A 20815-nucleotide genomic window follows, 5' to 3' on the forward strand; every position below is an offset into this window, starting at 1 on the left:
GCGGCGCGGCGGCGCCGGAGGAGGGCCACAAGATGGCGGCGCCGTGCGGGGCGCGGGCCCTGCTGCTGCTGCTGCTGCTGCTCGGCGCCGCCCGCGGCCTGGCCCCCAGCCACCGCCTCACGGCCCGAGACCTGGCCCGGCTGCGCGCCGCGCTGGAGCGGCCCTTCGGCGATGTGCGGGCCGCCTACCACACCGTGGTGGGGCTGAGCAGCCTGGGGCTGCGGCTGGAGGACGAGAAGGTGAGCGGGGGGCGGGGGCCGGGGGGCGAGGCACGAAGCGCGGCGGGGCAAGGAGGGGGCGCCTCGGGGCTGTGGGGACGTGGGGAGGCTGCTGCCGGGCAGCGCTGCCCTGCCCTGCCCTGCCCTGCCCTGCCCTGCCTGAGCTGAGGCTGGTTAAAAGGTAGAGGTAATAAAAAATAACAGCTAGGCATAACAATTGAACGTATATCGTTAGTTTAAAGCATTAAAAGTTTGGTTTAAAGCATTAAAATCCTGTCTTACTTGAAAGGCCTGTTCTTCCCATGCGCAAAGACCAGTGATTTATGTACCAGCAGTTAAATTCTTGGTTATTTTCTGGTCAGAAGGACATGTGGATGATGCACGTATCATATAGGCAGTCAGTAGTACGCTGGCTACTTGTCAGTGAGTAATCTCATCACTCACCTTCATAGTTTAGCTGCTTACCTGGCTTATCTTACACTTTGATATTCTGCATCCATAAATGTGTGTGTGTGTTTGTGACGTACAGCTGGGAAGCAAGATTCTTGTCTCTGGAAGATTTTGCCTACGAAATATACACGTGGGCCTTGGATGTTGATGAATGTCATACTCAAATTTGAGCTGGTTGCAGTAGAGTCAGTGTGAGAATCACTGATCGCTTTGAACAGGAACCGTCTTTGTTACTGTGCACCATTTAGTAATGTAGGGTCTGGGGCTGTAGGTTCTGCTACATCATAATATTATTTGGATTTCTTTTGCCTTTTTAAATATATGCTGATGTGCGTTTTTATACTGAAATTGTCTTAGAGTATCATTTAAATCAAGTCAATCATTAAAGTCAAGGTTGTTGCATAATTTAGCTTCTCTTTCCTTGCAGGCTGCATGTAATTTCATCAAATCTCACGTAGACTCCAGCAGCGTCGACTCCCTGTTCTATGCTGCACAATCCATCCGCGTCCTGTCTGGTTGCGAGGTGAGTTTGGGGCCCTAACCTCTGAAGACAGATGCTGCGAAGTCAACATTTACCTTGATACATGTATAAGCATAATTTCTATTTTACTTTCTCTTAGTACGTGGTATTCTGTTGTGTCTTAGGTAAATAGCTTACAAAGCGTCTGGGCGTACTCCCAGACAAGGCAAAGTGAACAGGTATAAAGCAAGTATTTTCTTCACCACAACTCTGAGTACCTGATCCAATACTGGCTCCTCAGCCACCTTCTGATTATTTTTTTTTTTGAAGAGTAGAAACTTCCAGTTCTCTTCTTTGTTAACTTTCTGGTTTGAACAGCATCTCATCAGTAAATGACAGGTCTAGGCACAGTTGTAAAAAGCCTTTTTTGTTACATCTAATAATGTCTAAAAATTGTTTAAAACCATGCTACTGTGCTGCATCTTAGACACGTGATATCCCCTCTCTGTCCTGAACGATGTGGGGATCTAGCAGAGTTTTCTTGTACATACCTGATACCAAATGATTGAAATAGAACAAGTAAATACCCTCTTAAAATGATCCTCTGCTATATTTCACACACGGTATCCAGCAGCTTATCGTTTCCTACCCCAGCTGTTTCCCCTTTACCCACCAAGTTCAGTTATCTTCTGTCCTTCTCCGTGATGGTGCTGGCTCTTTCAGCCTACGCACAACAAATAAATTCTCTGAACAGTCACGTATTTTCCTTCAAACAAGTAGATCTTCACAGAGCTGATTGTCAGAAGACCCGTGGTTGTGAAGGTAGTCTCCTTCCACTCCCTTCCTTCCCCATGTACCCCTCATGTTCAGTCACGATGTGAATGCAGAGCATTGTGTGGGGCAGAGCCAGCCTGTAGGTATGGGAGATGACAGAGGTTTGGATGTTTCGGTGCTTTCTTGATTGAAACATCAGTGGCTAAGAAAAAATGGAGCCAGTGCGTTTTAATAAATCCACAAAGCAGCATCAATCATGCATTCTCTGGACAGACAGCACACCGTGTGGTTGAAAGCCCGGCAGTGAACACTGCAACAATGCACGTACAGTCCATGCTTGCTAAGTTGTGGGTATCAGATGAAAAGCAGGTAGTATTACTAGCAGGCTTCCAGGATAAATCTGAATTGTGGATTATCCTGACTATCTGAGAGTTGACAGCAAATCTTAGGGACTTAATTGAACTGAAAGGTAATGAATGATAAATGCTTTTTCCCAGCTATAGCTTACGGTTCACCAGTCACGCGTGCTGCTCCAGAAACAAGTCAGCAGTGACTAGGAAGCTATGTTCTTCGGTGTGAATCAGTGTTTTCTTTGTGCTCTTCCTCAGGTTACCATCTCAAATGAGACCAGGGAGCTGCTGCTTGCAGCTGTCAGTGAGGACTCCTCGATCACCCAGATCTTCCATGCTGTCGGGGCCCTGAGTGGCTTTGGCCTTCCTTTAGCTTCTCAGGAAGCACTTAGTGCCCTTACTGCTCGTCTTAGCAAAGAAGAAAGCGTGCTGGCGTAAGTCTTTTAGACAGAAATGTTTCACTGTTGCACACTTATCTGCTAGCGTTTGGGTTGTAGAGTAAAGGTTCTTTTAACACTTTAGGTTTTGCAATGTAGTTCTGGTAGATTGTGCTGTGTTTTCATTTGGAATATTTGTTAGTTCATTATCATCTCTCTGGGAGAATGTGGAAAATGTTTGAGCCGTTCTCTGTGATTTTAGCAAATGAGCTTGTGTGTTCAGTGTAGTTCAAGAATAATGGTCAATAAAGAGGATGCGTGCCAAAGAAGCCTCTTTTAAAAAGATTCACAACAAATCTTTGACTTAAAATCCAGCCGTGGTTCTGCATCATTCCAGCTTGTGGTATGCTGGATGCTCGTCCTCAGACCTTTTGTTTATGGGCTGGGATGTGTGTGCTATGAGGTGGAAAAAATGTGCCAGTAAGCAGAAGGGATCCTGGCACTAATCACCAAAGAATTGGTTAAGTAATTTTTACTGTGAAAGGAAAGAATAGAGCTTTTCTTTAAAGCTAAGAAAGAAAGGGAAACTTTTAAAGGCTTGTTTTCTAGGCAAAAAAAAAAATCCAGATTACTAGAAGCATCAGTAGCATGTCTGGGGATCTGTGCAATGCAGAGATAAAAGTTTGGTTTCTATTCCGCATTCAAATCTGAGTTTCTTGCAAAGCAGATACAACTAAAGTAGTCTTCTCTAATGAATTCTAAGTTTCCACTAAATACCTTCAGATTCATTGCCTAGAGTTAACTAAATGCAGTAGTGGCTGCCTTACGCCTCATTTGGAATAGAAACTGTAATTGCTTTGAAGGATGTTTGGCTTTTAAGGAACAAAATTCATACACCTGTTTTTTTGTTGTTGTTTCAGAACCATCCAGGCTTTAGAAACAGCATCTTACTTGTCCCAGCAGGCAGATTTAAGTGCCATTGTTGAAGAGATAGAGGTAGGAACATGCTATGGTCTCTAATTATTCAGGATTATTTGCTAGATGTCTGTGATACTAAAAGATGTGTTAATAGGAAACGCAATGAAAAAGCAATCTGGCAAATTCCTTGTCTGCATCAGGTGGGTTGGCTTGGCTCTTCCCTTCAAGCAGGTATTTCTCATGGAGTTCAACTGTTTCACAGTGGACTGTGACACAAAGTCCACTGATGTAAATCTCGTTAAATCCAGGAAAGGCTGAAGGTATTTTTTTTTTCTTATTTCTAAATGATGTAGAAAATAATCCAGTGAATCCTGTACCAATTCTCCTGACTAGAGGTCAACTTATAGAGTTACCTTCCTTGGATCTACTAAAATGCAACCTAAATAGAATTTATTCTTTCTGTCAGGATCTTGTTGCTCGCCTGGATGACTTGGGAGGAGTATATCTGCAATTTGAAGAAGGAATTGAGACTACTGCACTGTTTGTTGCTGCTGCCTATAAGCTGTCTGACCATGTGGGTACAGAGCCAGCAATGAAGGAGGTCTGTATCTGCCTTGTCCTGTCTTGCACGGTGTAACTTACAGAAAGGATCTACCTGGTCATCATGGTGCACTGCAAGAGGCCAGTTTAACGAGGTGGAATTTCTTCTGGAAAAATGAATATGCTCAGTGAAAAAGGAGATCTCAGAGTGAATGTTAAAAAACGGAACGTAGGAGGAAATTCCACCTTTGAGATCACATGCTGAATTTGTTTTTTTTTATGTACAGAAGGAAATTGCAAGCGAGGCCTAGGTTTTCTTTGTTTATTGAGACAAACTGCTGGAAAAAAAAACTCTTGTTCCAGGGTTTGTTCTGGTATTTGGCACTTGCCTAGCACTTTACAGCATTTCAAAGTGTTTTGCAAGTGTTATTTACCTGTGAGGAAATACAGACACCCTAGTCAGGAGTATCCAAAAAGGAGACAACGTTTGTACTGTACTCCTACAGGAATTCAGGCACATAAACTTGTCACTGTACTAAAATGAAAGATTGTTTGAAAATTTCTTTAGGACTTGATTAAGCTAGAAATCACTATTGCAAGCTCTCCATTTAGTATTTTTTCCATAACAGGTTAACCACAGTAGATGCACTTTCGATTGAGAATGGCATCTCCCTAGAGTACAAGGCAAAGTGACAGGGTTGAAACAGAAGCAAGTGTAAGGCATCGGAGTTAATTCCTGGCTCTTTTCCATGCTGCTGCCAACAAACTAACTGCGAAGTAATTTTGGTGTCATTTTTGAGGTGGTGATTCTCCTACACACAATTCTAACTGTCAGCATCCAAGTGATGTAGGGAAAAAAGAAAAAGCCCAATTAAGGAAAATTGTTTAGTGTTGATTCAGAATTGTGCTGTCAGAAGTGCTATTGTCAGGGCTTTAATGCTCTATCTCCTGTGAATGGCAAAGGTGCCTCCTGAAAATAACAAAATTCACTTTAAAAATTAACAAATGAAGGATATGGAAAAATAGCTTTTTAATTTCTACAAATTAAATGTGTGTGTAAGTTCTGGTTAAGGTCTAGAGCTATGCCATGCACTTCAAATAAAGGAAGACAGTTTGTACTATGCAGGAGTTCTGTAGCATCTGTCTGGATGCTTTCTATAATCACATGATGCATTAATGAGCACTAATGTACAAGCATGAGGTTGAACATCTGAGATGCTGTGGGTTTCATTTAGGGTACGTCATCTGCAAGTTACTAAATAGCATGCCCAGTGCTTTATTTGGGGTTGTCTTTGATTATTCTCATTTCTGGTTAGAATTTAGCCCACAGTCCTTTTTTGGATCAAAGTACAGGTAGTGAAAACTGCCATTTTCCTGACTAGCAGGGGGTACTGGAAGAATCTGTATCAGATGGTGCAGTCTGCTCAGTGTGGTGCTGGTGCACCAACCCTACAAGGTCAGGTAGGAAAGCCAGCTGGGGAACTGTCCCATTCCTACTTCCAAGAGAAGAAATTAGTTTAGGCATGTCCCAGAGCTGGCTCTGCGTTCCTAGTGGCACTGCTTGACAGTTAAGCCTCCTAGCCTGAAGATGCTGCTATGCCCCAGGGGCTAAGCCTTTGAGGGCCTAGGCTGGCTGCTTCCAGAGTCGTGAGGATGCTTGGCATCGCCTCTCCATGGCCTTCCCACTTTGGCTGGTAGCCAGGATGTGTAGCCTAGGCCTTCTTCACAGTAAGAAGGCAGTTTAAATCCTGCTCCTGGAGCCAAGCTGTCTGTTTGCAACTACACGCAGCGTGGACTGCTGAGCTGAAGGCACATTTCCTTCTTAAACACATAGTTTAAAGAAGTAGATCCAAATCCTATTTTTTGCACAATTTTAGCACAATTACAGTAATTGTGGTTGGAAACTCCCAGCCAAGAATAAAATGCTAATGTGAGAGGTAGCTAATTTTGGGTTACCTCATAACTTGAGTTATTTTTAAAGCAAATGGGGGAAATTAAACTGTCTGAATGAATGATGTTTTTGTTAATACCACCGTACTGTGTTGTGGTAAGCTGCTGGTGCTCATGTGTCGTTTGCCTTTCTTTTTCAGGACCAAATTATCCAGCTGATGAATGCCATTTTTAGCAAGAAAAATTTTGAGACACTCTCAGAGGCTTTCAGTATTGCTTGTGCCACGGGTGCTTTATCCCGCAACCGCTACCACTTGCCTGTCATTATTGTCCCTGAGGGGTCTGCAGCTGTGTCTCACCATCAGCCTGTGCTCAAGGTAAGTCCGTACCCTAAAATCTTAATTCATCTCTTGGCCTACTCTGTAGTCTTGTAGGTCTGGGTGAACTGGATGCATAAGGTGATGCCTTTCATTTTAGGCTCCATGACATGCTCCATTTCGCTAGGTCTGGGGTTTTAGTGCTTTTATATCAAATAATTGTTAGAAACCTCTGCTTACCCAGGACTTAGACTCTGCCTTGACAAGGCACCTTGTAGTAGTCAGCTCTTTTACAAACTTTACCTTTCCCCGTTATGTTAAGAAGAACTAGGTCAATCAGGGATTCTGGGCAGGAGAGAACTCCAGGTACATAATACAGAAGGGGTAGAAAGTTGTCTGTGCTTCTACATGCCTCCTGAGACAACGGGTTTCCCAGAAATGTCTCTTTTGCTTTTGTAGCTTCAAGTGACCAATGTTATGTCCCAGCCACTTACTCAAGCTTCTGTAAAGCTGGACTATGCCAAGTCTGCATCTACCAAAGCCACCGTCCTTCAACAGACACCATTTGTTCTGTCAGGGTAAGAATTTTATCTTATTTTAGGCTTTGTAAAGCAAACAGCTGTTATTTAAACAGTGTTGGATGTGCTTCCTATGCTCTTCCACCAGAAAAATGCCTGTGTGACGGAAGACTCAATGCTGTAGTTGCATTATGTTGGCAACAGGTGACAGCATGTTCTGTACTGATGTTGAATTTGTTGCATGGGTCTTTTTCTTTTGGGGAGTGGGGAGTTGCAACATTTTTCTGACTTTGAGGGAGCTTGAAGATATTTTTCGCCCCGTACTTAGTAGTAGTGTTAGTTTTGTTGTCACATTTCTGTTTACCTGCTTAATCTAGCATATTTGGAGACATCTTGGTAGCAAGATATTACCTGCTTGTAGGTTGCTTTGTTAGTGTCCTAGAGGATGCTTAATACATTGCCTTTTTTATTACAGAGATGTCTTTGAGCTGAACTTCATGAATGTCAAACCTGCGAGTGGATATTATGATTTCTCTATCAGTGTCGATGGAGATAACCGATTTATTGCTAACAAAGTTGAGGTGGGTATGTTTGTCACTTCAGTTCTGTGGTATTTGGTGAAATGGATTTTTATTTATATATGCTAAGCATGTTGTACAGCATCTTTATCACGTTTTTCTATAAAGTATTGAATTTTGACTTGAGATTGTGACCAGTAACCAGATTAGTATATGATCAAAAAAAATTTGTATAAGTTTAAAAACTGACTTATTGCTTAGATGTTTACTAACTTGACAGCAAATGAACAAAGGCTAAACGGTGGAAATGTTCATGTAGCAGCCAATATTTTGAATTAGCTGTGCAAAAATGATTACTAAGAATGATGTTCTTCAGAGCATTCAGAACTTGAGCCTGTAAATCTCAAAGCTTGGCTAGTGGATGACTGATTGTCTGGTGATTGCCTGATGCATGGAGGTTAAGCATTTGAGAGCTTTAGAAAAGAGCTGTGGGGGTCTTTCTGGTTTCTAACTGGCTATGTGGTGATGTTTTTGTAGCGGAGAAACAGTGACCAAAGCAAGTAGAAATTAATTCTTCATTTCTTGTGTTCATAAACCATTTTTGGTGGCAAAAGCTGTTACAGCACACCTCTCAGAAGAAGAGTTTTTTGTATAAAACACTCAGAGCTTTACTTTCCCAAGTTTGTTACTGTGAGAAGCGTGCGACCCGGCTGACTAGCAGCATAGTCACTGCAGTGTCAACAGCTGAGAATGCTCTTCTCCAGTGATGTCTGTTCCCGGGTTAATTTTTGCCCTCAGTTGCCTATTTAAGGAAAAGCTTAGCTTTTTAAAGTCTTGCAACGTAGTCAGCTTGGAGCAGAGGAAGACACGTATTTACAACTGCTGACCTTTCCTGTATGTATCAAATTGATGTTGTCATTGTAGTAGTAATGGCACTTAGGAGTGTCAAAAGGGCAGTGATTGGTCCTGCTTCAGCTCGCTGCTGGCACACAGAGGTACCAGGGGGAATGCATTAACGCCGCGGTGGCTTTGTGTGAGCCACTTCTAATAAGACACGTTGTTATGGGGGAGGACTGCTGGGGGAGCTGCTTTTTTTTTCCTTACTGTTATTAGCATTAATTGTCCTTAATGCACCATCGTTTTTGACAGTAATGAGCTAAACCAGTGGGTTATTATTCCAGGCAGAGCCTGCATTTCCTGGCATTAAAATATTTGAGGGATGTTTGTGTACTATGCAGTTGGAGGGGCTGTGTGCAGCAGCTCTGAGTTGCCTTCACATAACTCTTTTTTAATGATTATTTCATTAGTCCATCTTTCTTTGCTCCCATCTTGGAACAGAGAAAGATTTTGCTAAAGTTAGCCTAAAGAGTCTGCTAATGGATCCAGTTTCAGTAGTAACATCTATATCAAATCATGCTTTTTTTTTTTTGTAAAGGAGCTCTCAAGGTTATTGTGTTTGAAGTCTGACCTGAATAGTTTGTTTTCATGTATTCTTCCCACAGGTTTTGTGGGAATTATTTTTCAGGTTGAGGGGGTGGGGCTGTTTCACATCAGCAAACCTGCAGTAATAAATCGGAGTGTATGTTGAAAAATGTCTTGGCAATGAAACTAATTCTCCAGGGGAGCGTTTGTAAGCTGTGAGAACAAATGTGCTAATTAAATCCTATGGACTGCAGTAACCGCTTGTGTTTGGGAGAAGGGCTGAAGTCAGTCAGACCCGCTGAGGTTCGCTGTCTGGCTTGGATGGTCTGAGGTTTGGGACAGGGGAGAGGGCAGGAAGTCGTTCCTCTGCTCGTAGTTTGTAGGGCGCTTAGCACAAAGGAGCTGTGATAAATGGCAAGGCCTTAACGTCTGCAGTGCCCTAAATGATAAATAGCAAGCCTTCCTTCAGAGACACAGTTTAAAAAAAAAAAAAAAAAAGTGTAGACCTGCAGGAATGCTTTGGCTTTTGCCTGCTGGTAATAAAATCAGCAGAAACCTCCTAGGGTTCAGGAGCCAACACAGGCATAACTGGCTGCTGTCTGGAGACATCTCTCGTCTCAGATTGCTGTCCAGGGCACAGAAGTACAGTGCATGTGCAGTTTGAAGTCGTGTTTTATATGATGTCATATTTAATAGCAAGCTTCTACTAGTGTAAAAGGAAAATTAGTTGGATCTGGATATCTGGACTGTTTCATTAAAAACAGTTCTGCAAAGTGGAGCTAACTCCAGTGCAACTGAGGGATTGGTGTCTTTAGAGACAGCTGTTAGTGAAGGGGAAGGGGTTGGTTTGGGGCTAGTAATGGATGCAAGAGCTTTGCCAGAAGGTAAATTGGTGTAGACATGCTTGTTCAGGCTAGGTTCTGTCTTGGTGTAGAGGAAGATTCTCCATGGGGAAGGGGACAGCAGAACGAAAGCTTCTGAAGTGAACATGACCGTCGTTAGGAAATGTAGGAGTGGTCCCAGTAACCTTCTGTTGTGTTTTGTTGCAGCTGAAAGTCAAAGTTTCCACAGAAGTTGGGATTACTAATGTAGATCTTTCTACTGTGGATAAAGATCAGAGCATTGCACCAAAAACAACCAGGTAAAACGACTCACTCTGTGATCCTTTAAGGGGCAGTGTTGGTTCTAGACTAGAGGTCTTCGGAGCTTTACCTACTTGGATCTTGTATTGGAATGCCAACAAAATTGTACTAATGCTGTTTGTTACACCTGTGAGCTCTTTGGGAGAATAGATTTGTTTATTATAAGTGGTTTTCCTTATTACTGAAATAATTTCTAACAGAAAACAGGTGACCTTAGTCTTCTGTTCCTTTGTTGGTACCTCTCTGTAGCAAAAGTGCATTTAAAACATTTATTTTAATGTTTCTATTATTGTTGAACTTTGGTAGAGAGGATCTAATGCAATCTGTACACTGTATTTTGAGGTTATGGCTTTATCACAGCCTGGTGTGCCTGATCCTCAGTTGTTCTTTAACTGACATCAATTAAAATGAAATGCTTGTAATTTAACTTAATTTGCATTACTTCTCTGAGGTCCATCCCTGTGTATTGATAAAGCCTTTCTGTGCTGAAGTCTGATTGTGGTTTCATCCGTTACGCTGCCGTCACACCTTTTTGTAGCAGAGCCTTGTGTAATGAAAGGTGGGGTGTAGTATTAGCCTTGTTCTTCTTGTTCCTCCAAAACCTGCAATGAACTAATGTTTTATATGAAAACGTATGTAGCTTGAAAAAAAAATGAAGACTTTTGTTCCTCCTTTTTCTTGAATTATGGTGGAACAGAAAGAATTAGGTCACCTGACTTCTTGTTAAAATAGACCACTTGAGTAGATAGCCGTGCTGTTAGTTAGGCTTGCTTGCCTCAGTTTCTTTGAATGCCAGGACATCATTTGGAAGATAACCTCAACTCTGTTTTTTTTGTTTCCTAGGGTAGCTTACCCAGCCAAAGCCAAGGGCTCGTTCACTGCTGACAGCCATCAGAATTTTGCTCTATCCTTCCAGCTGATAGACGTGAACAGTGGAGCTGAACTCACCCCCCACCAGGTTAGGACAAATTCTTGTCATTCTGTGTCACCAAAACGCTCCATCTTGAAGCATCCAAGGTGACGGTTGCTCCTGAAAGGTTTGGTAGGTTTTGAGAAGCCTTACGTTTCTGACATGGACTGTGGAAAAAACACTAATCTTGGTAGGAGGGAAGTGGATTTGGCTCGTTCATGTTTAAAAAATAAAATGCATCCATCCCTGTTGTGTGTTGTTGCACATACCCTCTCCAGTAGCATTCAATATGTTGCCCTGTACCCCACGTGGGCATCTGAACAGAGTTGGTCCTGTGTTAATGTGGTTACTTGTAGAGGCATTTTACAGGGCTGGCTGTGTAGGGATCTAGAGAGCTGGTCTATCAGTTTATTTTCTAGCTTCTGTTAAATGTTGTGCTTTTTGTTTGGGGGTAAATCTCTCATTTCAGTGGCATTTATAAACATATTGTGAGATACTCCAGCAATTTCACAATCTTTCCTTTCAGACCTTTGTCCGACTTCACAACCAGAAGACTGGCCAGGAGGTAGTGTTTGTTGCAGAACCAGACAGCAAGAATGTGTACAAGTTTGAGCTGGATACCTCTGAAAGAAAGACTGAGTTCGATTCTGCCTCTGGTACCTATACTCTGTACTTGATAATTGGAGATGCCACTCTGGAAAATCCAATCCTGTGGAATGTGGTATGTAGCTGGAAGTGTGGTGACATGGTTCTGAGATAATTGACAGTCTAGCAGGAGGGTGGTGTACAGGCTTGGAAGAAAAAAGCTCTTTTTTTTTTTCTTCGTAGTGAAGCAGAAACCTTTTGGCCATTTATGGGTTCTAAGGTTTGCTGTTCATTTCTAAGTTTTCAAACTCCATGTAAACATCAAAGTGGGATTGAAATGTTTATTTCATCACAGGGTGAAATAGGAACTTCAGGGTTTGTGGGTTCAATTGTAAATTCACAGCAAACACTTCAAGGTTTAGCTTTTCTGTGCTTGCTGCGCTGGAAATAAGTCCAACCTTTAGTGATGAATAAAGGGCGTTACTGCTTCTGTGTAGGAGAAATTTCTTTTAAGATGTGGAGGGTTTATTTTAGATTCCTTTAAAAAAATCTTTCAATCTGATAGGCATGATAAGCAAATTGGTCACAGTAATGTAATAAAACTTTTCATACGTTACAGTTAAAGTTCATGAAGTTGTGGTATTTCATTTCAGGCTGATGTTGTGATCAAATTCCCAGAGGAGGATGCACCATCCACGGTCCAGTCCAAGAACCTTTTTGTTCCCAAACCTGAAATCCAGGTACAACCAAAACCAAAAATCATGCTCTGTAGATGGGGGGCTCGTCTTATTTTTGCTTATCTAGTCTTTGCTCTAATCGTAACTTTTTTTGATAAGTAATCTGTCATAGAAATAGTAACTGTGCAAGTAGTGTAATTAAAATAACACCAATTGTACTGCTTAATGGGAGGGAATTAATTGCAGTCCCCTGCAGTATGAATAAATAAGCAGTGTCCTACCTGTGAAAGAGCAACTGGTGTCAATGAGAAGACTCAAACAAGAAAATCTGACCAGGTAGGCACCACAGAATGCTCTCTGCTTTTGGAGATTTCTCTTGCATCATTCTAGCCAGCTCTGCTGATGGCAAACTAACCAGTGCTTCTGTGAGTACAAGTAAAAGTTAACTGAGCAAGAGACCAAATGTGCAGAGACTGGAATAGGTGTTACTTTAAAGAGGCATGCTCTTCAGCTAGAAGAATGCCTAGGAACAGCAGCAGGGCTGAAGCTGCTCCTGTGTGGAGCTGAGAAGCTGTTCTGTTGGAATGCTTTCTTAGGAGCTGGGTTTGTGTGTTTGCAGCACCTCTTCAGGGAACCTGAGAAGAGGCCTCCCACCGTGGTATCTAACACGTTCACAGCATTGATTCTCTCTCCACTGCTCTTGCTGCTCATTCTGGTGAGTGAACTGGGCCACAGAATGACACTTCTTTCCATTTCTTTTATTTCCATTTCTTCTACAGGAGAAAAGCAGTGATTCTGCTTTGCACTCAATATAGCCATCACAAAATCTGTGTTACTTAATCCCATCAGACTGATTCCCATTTATGGACTTAATTGGCATTTGTGTGTCAGTAGTTGAAATGTCTAGCACTAGTTCAACTGTAGCATAATCTCAGTGTTCTGAACTTAACGTGAAAGAAAAATCTCATCTAGTCAAGTTAAATTACCTTATTTAGAAGATGAAACTGATCCCTTACTTGCTTTGCAGTAATTTCCCATTAGCTATTCTTGCTGGAGGTTGACTTTCAGAAAGTTGTGTCCATTGGTCTCTGGACCAATATACCTGTGGATGAGAAACCACTTTGAGAAATTTCATTGCTCCTGGTTCCCATCCTTCATGCCTTTTTCTTCTGTATTCTAAAAACTGAGATTGTTTTTGTGAGTAAATATCATGTATCTGTAATTGGTCTTTTGCTGAGTCCAAAACTGCATAACTGATTGTTACCTATTTCATCCTTTTAAATTAATTCAGCTGGAAATAAATAGCAATATTTTTCTGGAAAATGTAGATTTCAAGCAATATCCTCTCTTCACTTTAAAATAATTGAGGAACTGCCTTTGGGGACTCAGAAGCAGTAGGAGAAATTTCCACTAAAGGAACTTAACAGCACTGTCTTTGACAAAATTACTGTTTTGTTCTCTGTACTAGAAGACAATGTGCTTCTGTAGAGAATACACTGTGTTCATTGAAGAACTTAAGTATCTTTCAACTCTGTTTCCTTTAAGTTTAAAATAAAAGCTTGTGTTTACAAGAGCTTTTTTATTCAGGTTTTGTTTCTCTTCCTTTTAGTGGATAAAGATCGGTGCCAACATCTCCAACTTCAGCTTTGCTCCCAGCACCATTGTTTTTCACATGGGACATGCTGGTAAGTGTCAGAGGCTTTCTGCTTTGACCTTCTCACCTGGGAGTTACAGATGAGAGCCCTGGTGGTAAATGGGCTTGCAGCCTATTAACGATAATGACATAATAGCATAACATTTGTTCTCTTGTTTTCATCTGCCTTCCTGCTCTTCATGATTGTTAATATGGTGATAAACCTGTTTTGGCCATCAGCTTATAACAGCAGTCATTACCTAGGCTCCTCTCACACACAATTTATCTGTACTTGATAGAACTTCATATTTCCAGAGGTCACGCTTTTGTTATTGCATGTTTGTCCTCTTAAGCAGGGAGTTTCTGTGGGGACTGAAACATGCAGGGCTACCATCTACATCTTTTCCTTAAAGCCCTTCCTGTGGAAGTCTTGTTCTTCAGTTGGACTAGACTTTGTCATCAATATTATCACAACTTTGATTGCATAGTTATTTACAGTCTTGGTAGACTCTCAGAAACACAGGAGATTGGGAGACCATTGGGTCTACTGTTTCCTGTATGACAGCATGTTGCTTATTCCAAACCAGTTTCCTTGGAGGCTTTATAAAGCTATAAGCTCTTAAAAGTGAGTAAAGGTTAATATCGTCTGTTGAAATCCAGAATATCCTCCTCTTTTTAAAAGCCTTCAATGTCTGTAATAGCTCCATAATTATGCCACAGGAGGATTGGTTGCATGTTGTCCATCATTCTTCTACAATATGAGGACCCAGATGTCGTCTTCCCTTGGCAATAATGTATAGTCTTTAAATCTGTCATTTTGGAGATTCAGAAATGAGTTAGAAACCAAGTGCTTAGGCCTGGCAGTACAACATAACAATTGTTCTGGGAATAGCTAATGGTCTGTCTTTGAAGTATAGTTTGAACTGTGGGCTGTTTTTTTTCACAGCAATGTTGGGACTCATGTATGTCTACTGGACTCAGCTCAACATGTTCCAGACTCTGAAGTACTTGGCCATTTTGGGTGGTGTCACGTTCCTGGCAGGCAATAGGATGCTGGCTCATAAAGCAGTAAAACGGTAAGCCAGGCACGGATGCCTCGGTGGGAGCAGCTTTTGAAGATGTCAGGGAGGAGATCGCATCGATGCTATCATATGTCAGTAACTGATACAGTGATGAATGTTGCTTTCAGTTCTTAAATCTTGGGAGGGGGGTCTGTTCTTTCCCCCTCTCATGCCTGTTTTCAGATTAAGCGCCTGAACTAGGGTGATGAGGCGCTGTCACTGAGGTGTAGCTAACTGCTCCTTCAGAGAGAATAGCCCCTGTGGCCACTTGTTGAAGTGGTCAGGCACAAAGAGAAAATGAGTGGAAGCACGTGCATCTTGGCATGGGGAGAGCCACTTCTGGCAAGATACATACCCTGACAAAATTGCTTTACTATGTGGCGTATCAACATTTTATAATATTAGGTAATGAGAGCTGCTATAAACACAGAAGAAGCCGAACTTCTATGCAGCTGTGCTTGTGGGATAAGTTTTAAGAGGAAGAATGTTAAGGTGGGGGTTGCCTTACTGCTGTCTTCTACCCAAAGAAGGATTGCAATGAAAAAAGGAGCAGCTGCTTTTTGAAAGAGTGCAGCCACAAACAAAAGGCAATACACACAAGCAACAACAGGTAAAATTCTGATAAATGTTAGGGACACAAAATTCAATGAAGGTTGTTGGGCACTGTACAGGAGGATTCAAAGAGGTTGTGAAACCTTTATTTCTCTGGAGGTGTTCAGAACTTGGCTGGATATCACCTTGAGTGCTCTGCTCTGACCTCAAAGTTAGCTCTGTTTTGAGCTGGTGCTTGAGCCAGATCTCTGCAGGTGTGTTCCAACTCAAACTATTCTATGATTCTGTAATAAATACACCGAGGAATCTGTATCAGGCACTGTGAAACACAGGCCAGCCCTGAGCAAGTTTCCTCTCCAGCTAGAAGCTGTGCAGCAGAGCCAGTGTGGTTTTGTTCCTAGACTGTGCTGCTGAGACAGTGCTGTCAAACCTGACTGCAGTGCTGGTTTTAGACCTGTGCTGGAACAGCTCAGCAGCACTGGATTGTGCCCTGCACACCTGGGTGAGTGCCTCAAGCATGGCACAGCAGTGTCTTTCCCCATATGGACATGGTTTTTGCATGGATACATACCTTACCTGTACTTTCTGTACTGGCATAGGACTGATTCTTCATGTTCATGCCCCGTGCCACAGGGTCTCACATGTGTGCCATGGCTTAAGCAGCCCGCAGGCTGTTTGCTGACCCAAGCTTCCAATATCGTGCATCAATCAGAAGTCAGACCTTCACCCCTCCTTCACTACTGCCACTTCTGCCACGGAGTCTCCACATGAGATTTAAATTTTAGCCCTTTTGTACTCTGCAAACGTGGAGTTTGGCTCTGAAGATGATCTCATGATCTGCTTTACCATCAGACCTGTGCTTTTTTTTAATTCCCCTTTTTGAGCCTTTAGAAGTTTATCCTTGCATGCCTATTTGCATAAATATCCCTGGGTTCTCACATTTTTGATCACACTATTAAAATGAAGACAAGCTGTAAAAAAAATAAAAGAGCAACAACAACAAAATCTCATAAACACAGAAGAGTAGAATTTTCAGGGGTTTCACAGGGATTTGTTGCATTTAAAGCATTTCTATTTGCATGGGTATAGCAGGGGGCACAATTATTGTAATCAACCCTTTTCCATGCTGTTCTTTCAAATTCTTCAGACTTGCTCCCTTGGATGCCCAGCCGTCCCTGGTGTGGTACTTTACTTTGTTAGCATAACAGTTCCTACCAGGAGTTTGTTGCCAGAAGGGGTCTGTTATGTCACTTTAATAGTGATTCATTTTTAATTTAAAGAGTAATAATAAATCATTATTAACAACATGTTTCCTAGTGTACAGATATGGGGAGGAAAGAATACAACAAACCTTATATTTTAAGTGTCTTTGCTCAACCAGGGCTTCTGCTAGCACAGAAATGCAGATGGTTGGTTCCTGCTTCAAAACACTGCAGGGGGTGTCTGTGTGCTTTCTCACTGTAAATGACACGAAGCTGCAACTACAATGGCAAATTTGAAAGTAAAACTTCTACCTCAGGCTAAAGTTAAACCCTTTGTACATGACTTTAAAGTTCAAAAAGATGTATCTTTTTGTTAACACGCAGCTAGTCTGTCTCAGATGTTGAAGTGCACTGGTAATTAACTAGATTGCACTTTGAGGTAAAGCTGCTGTTGCGCTGTGGAGAGCGCTGGTAGAGGCTGGAGGGGAACTGTATTTAAACCATGTTTTTACAGAAGTTACCAGAAGGCCTGGTTTTGCTTTTTGCATTTCTATCGTTGGCTCTGGTTCTTGGAGCAGGGCTGCTTTCCTCTTTCCTATCTTCTCTGAACCTTTCTTCCTCTCTCCTTTTGGCAGGATCGCTGCAGAGCAGAGCAGTAGGTTGGCAAAGTATAGGACGCTGCGATAAAAGGGGGTTTTGCTAGTGACCAGCTCTTCTAGAAGTAAGGGTCTTTTTGGAATTTGCCTTTCTTGGGCTTGCTGCCTGCTTCATTTCTCTTCATCCCTCACTTCTTGCACAAAAAGATACGAGCTGAAGCTGCTTCCTTCCAACATTGTTTACTTGGCTTTCAATCAGTCCTTGGGTGTCCTTGGCTACCGCTGGGTTTGCATACTAGCAGTACGTGTCCTCTGAGACTGAATTGCCTTCTTGTGATTCCTTAATCATCTTGAGTCTGTGTGGTGTTACGCGCACATGTTAATACACTGTCTGAGGTATAGAGATCAACCTAGTCTAAGCAATATTGTTCCTGTAAATGATTAGCAGTGTTAGCTAGAGGAGAACATAATAAAGATGCCCCGTATCCCATCCTGCTGTTGGTATTCCCTTTCCCATGTGCAGTATTCTGGTTATTCAGCTGCTAGACACTCTTTACTGCTGGTGAAACTGAATTATGTCCTTGCTTGGATTGACGAGAGCTCTGTATGCAGCAGAAACCAGGTCAGCACCACCTCATTCAGCTGAGAACATGACCTTACCCAGGGTTCACCCTTGGTTTAGACTGAACCGGTCATGATGGCACAGTCAGCAGCAGCAGCATCAAGCTCCCCTTGATTAAATACAACCATCTGATAGGTCTCCATTATCACTTGCTGGTGTAAAGCCCATCATTTCCTTTGATTCTGAGCAGGAAAGGTCCCAGTTTGTGATGTCCACAGTGGTGTGGGAGGCAGGACTACCCAGTACGCTGTGTTACCCAATTCACTGTGCTTCATTTCTTATCAGCACGTTATTTTATAAAGCTGAAAGGAGAAAGAATCTGGGACGAGTCCTGCGATGGGACTGAAATTGCTGAAGAATGTGCAGCACTGCTATGTCTCATGAGCATCTGCTTTCTCTCATGTTCATAGCCAGTGCTGCAGGCACACATGCAGTGTGCTCGGCAGAGCTCAGTTCTGCGGCGCAAAACAAACCAGCGTGGCTGGCTGCGTCTCAGAAACCACGTGTGCTGTGCTCTGAGCTTCTGTTTGCACATCTGAAACCATCCTCCGTGCTATCTGAAAAATCACCTATGGAGAGCTTGGCATTGTGTTCCATAGGAAAAACACCCTGGTACTGCCTCGTCCCTCCCTGGGGTGCTGGAGGGATGTTAGCACAGCACAAGCTCTGACAAGGAACCGGAGAGGAACAGGAGGTGGCTGTCGCTTGTGCTGGTGGAGCGGTGCTGACTGTAGCCTGGCTGTTTGCTGGTGCTGTGCTGGTTGCTGGATGCTTCACTTTTGACCAAAACTTTGAGCCACTGGTTTTCAGCTTTAGTGGTCAGTTGCCAAATACCCAGGAAGTGTGTTCTCCACAGCTTGCGAGCTTTTTGCTTCTCAGCCGGGTATTTTAACTCCTGAATTCCCTGTAGGCTGTGAGTATAATCCTGGAAGATGTTAAGATGTTAATATCCATGGTCCATATATTAGGTTTTCCTAATCCAAAAGTGCCGTCACAAGCATTTTTCCTTATTGCTGGGTTCTCTGATGCCCCAGATGTCATTTAAGACTGTATTGGTACCAGTATCTGGGGACTGGCCTGTGAAGTGCACCCAGCTATGCTTGTGTCTGGCATCCTGGGAGAGAGAAGGACCCCAGAAAGATGGACCTGCTGTGCCAGCTTTGTTGGAGGTCTCTCCTTTGTGTTTACATGGACCAACTGATTCCACTTGGATAAATTGTCCCTGTTTAAAGTAGAAGAATGGTAGAGTAGCTGCAGGCTTTGCATTCAGCCCTGCTTTTTTTGTCCAGTTTTGTTTCATAAGGCTCGTCCATCCCTTTGTGCCAGACCTTCATGTTGTCTGAACATTTCCATGCTACTTGAGTTCATTCCTCAGTTATATTGCAGTACTGGTTTTATTGCTCTCCTGTCAGATAAACTTCCTTTGAGAGAGAATGAGGGTTCGGGGGACACTTTTACTGTTCGAGGAAGTACTTTGTTGCATGGAAGAGTTAATTGTTTGGATTTTCCTTTCCAGGACACACTAGCACCAGAAGAATGGAAGAAATGGGGAAAAAACAAAGCAAATGCCTTCAGAACAGAAGTGAATAACTGAAAGAGCAGAAGAAGGAAGGCAGAAGATTTTTTTTTTTATATAAATTAAGTCAAGAGGGTTCCAGTTATACTTTTTTTTAAAAAAAAAAAAGTTTTGATTTTCACTGTTGTGTTCATGCTACCTGAGTGGTTTTCATATGAATCTCAAAAATCCTTTCTTCCCTGGATCCATGCCCCACTCCACTCTTCCCTTTTCTTCTCCTGGGATATTTTAATTTCTTTTAGAAAAAGAAGAAAAAGGAAAACATAATTCTACCTTTCCCCAGGCGCCCTCTCCTCGTACTAAGTGATTTGTGAATAAAGAGGAAAGAATGGTCCTGAATCTTGTTTTGGCTGTTTCAGTCTCGGACTGGAAGTTGAGCTCACATGAAAATGAAATGAGCTTTCTGGCTGGGCAATTTTTCTGTATTAGTCATTGTGGTGCAAAGGTTCCTCTTCTTTCATGTCTTTTCCCAGAGGTACGTGTTTATTTGGGGGTGTTTCCCACTTCTGCCCATCGTTTGTGATGCTGTCATCTGCATTTCTCTGCAAATTGCTGTTCTCTCAACTCAGGATGGCGCCAGGCTCTGTGGAGCTGCCACGGGTGCTCAGAGCTCAAAGAGGAGGGGTCTTTGGGCTCTGGCCCTTGTAGGCCTCGTGCCTGGCGTGTCTGCCCCGGCAGGTTTGGGGTGCCCTTCTGGTGGGTTTGTTTTCATGGCAGCCTCTGGAAGTGACCTCCAAATATGAGTTCGGTGCCTTTTAATTCTATGTCATTGGCTGGTGTCTTCAGGCTAAAGGCACATGCACTGCTTCTCACTCACCATCCTCCTTATAACCCTGAACTTTGTATTTAATAATTTTGTATCATCAACAAATTAATGAGCTGGGGAGGGGGAAAGATGAGTGCTTGGAGGAACAACAGATTTCTGGGGAGTTCTCCTGATGAACAACTTGCATGTGGTAAACTTAACGGTTGCTCCTGGCTCCCTCCCCTGTGTCTGTGTGTTGGCTCCTGTTTGTCCCGTGTCAGATGGGTTTCTTTAAAGACCTCTTGGCAAAGGAACTTTACAAACTGTCTTTTGGAAATCCAAGGAAATTATATCAACCAGCAAGCATGTGGATAAAGGGTGTGGAGCTAATTCCTCCGAAGAACCTCACATGTGTGAGGCATGACTCCGATTTATAAAAGCCATCTTGCCTCTTCCCTGCTGCAGTTGTTCACACTTAGCTCACTGGTTCTGTTCTTTGTAACACCAGTTTCTACCAGTTTGTTTGTGGTGAACACTGTACTGAACACCGTACAGGCCTGATGAACTAGTCACTTGACCTCCTCTGCACTCCTTCAAAGAACTGATCTCGTGCTGCATTCGAGCCTTCTGGGAATAAAGGGGTTGTAAGGAAGAAATAGTTAAGCTACTATTTACACTATTTTACCCTGCAATTCCTTTTCACTCTTGAGTTTTTGAGGGTTTTTTTTGGGTGTTGTTACTGCACACCTATTGGCTTTGATT

General features: G+C 42.7%; 1 protein-coding gene across 2 annotated transcripts; it reads left to right on the top strand.

The window, feature by feature from the left end:
* Positions 1-19647, top strand: RPN2 (ribophorin II). Of its 2 annotated transcripts, XM_027442980.3 has the most exons (17): positions 1-239; positions 1096-1191; positions 2511-2686; positions 3550-3625; positions 4014-4148; positions 6178-6354; positions 6754-6872; positions 7288-7393; positions 9802-9893; positions 10738-10852; positions 11331-11525; positions 12043-12129; positions 12686-12781; positions 13676-13751; positions 14646-14775; positions 17150-17235; positions 19249-19647. In XM_027442980.3, the coding sequence occupies exons 1-16, from the start codon at positions 33-35 to the stop codon at positions 17199-17201; spliced, it is 1935 nt and encodes a 644-aa protein (XP_027298781.2). In that variant the 5' UTR covers positions 1-32; the 3' UTR covers positions 17202-17235; positions 19249-19647. The 2 variants fall into 2 exon arrangements, with proteins under 2 accessions (XP_027298781.2, XP_027298782.2); XM_027442981.3 differs by lacking the exon at positions 17150-17235 and having other exon boundaries at positions 2-239.
* Positions 19648-20815: the final 1168 nt, after the last annotated feature.

Source organism: Anas platyrhynchos, chromosome 21 (assembly GCF_047663525.1).
Source record: "Anas platyrhynchos isolate ZD024472 breed Pekin duck chromosome 21, IASCAAS_PekinDuck_T2T, whole genome shotgun sequence".
NCBI classification, from domain to species: Eukaryota; Metazoa; Chordata; class Aves; order Anseriformes; family Anatidae; genus Anas; species Anas platyrhynchos.

Coding starts and splice junctions, on each gene's coding strand:
- RPN2 (XM_027442980.3), top strand. CDS start 33: ATGGCGGCGCCGTGCGGGGCGCGGGCCCTGCTGCTGCTGCTGCTGCTG. Junction 240..1,095: donor TGCGGCTGGAGGACGAGAAG/GTGAGCGGGGGG, acceptor CTTTCCTTGCAG/GCTGCATGTAATTTCATCAA. Junction 12,130..12,685: donor TTCCCAAACCTGAAATCCAG/GTACAACCAAAA, acceptor GTGTGTTTGCAG/CACCTCTTCAGGGAACCTGA.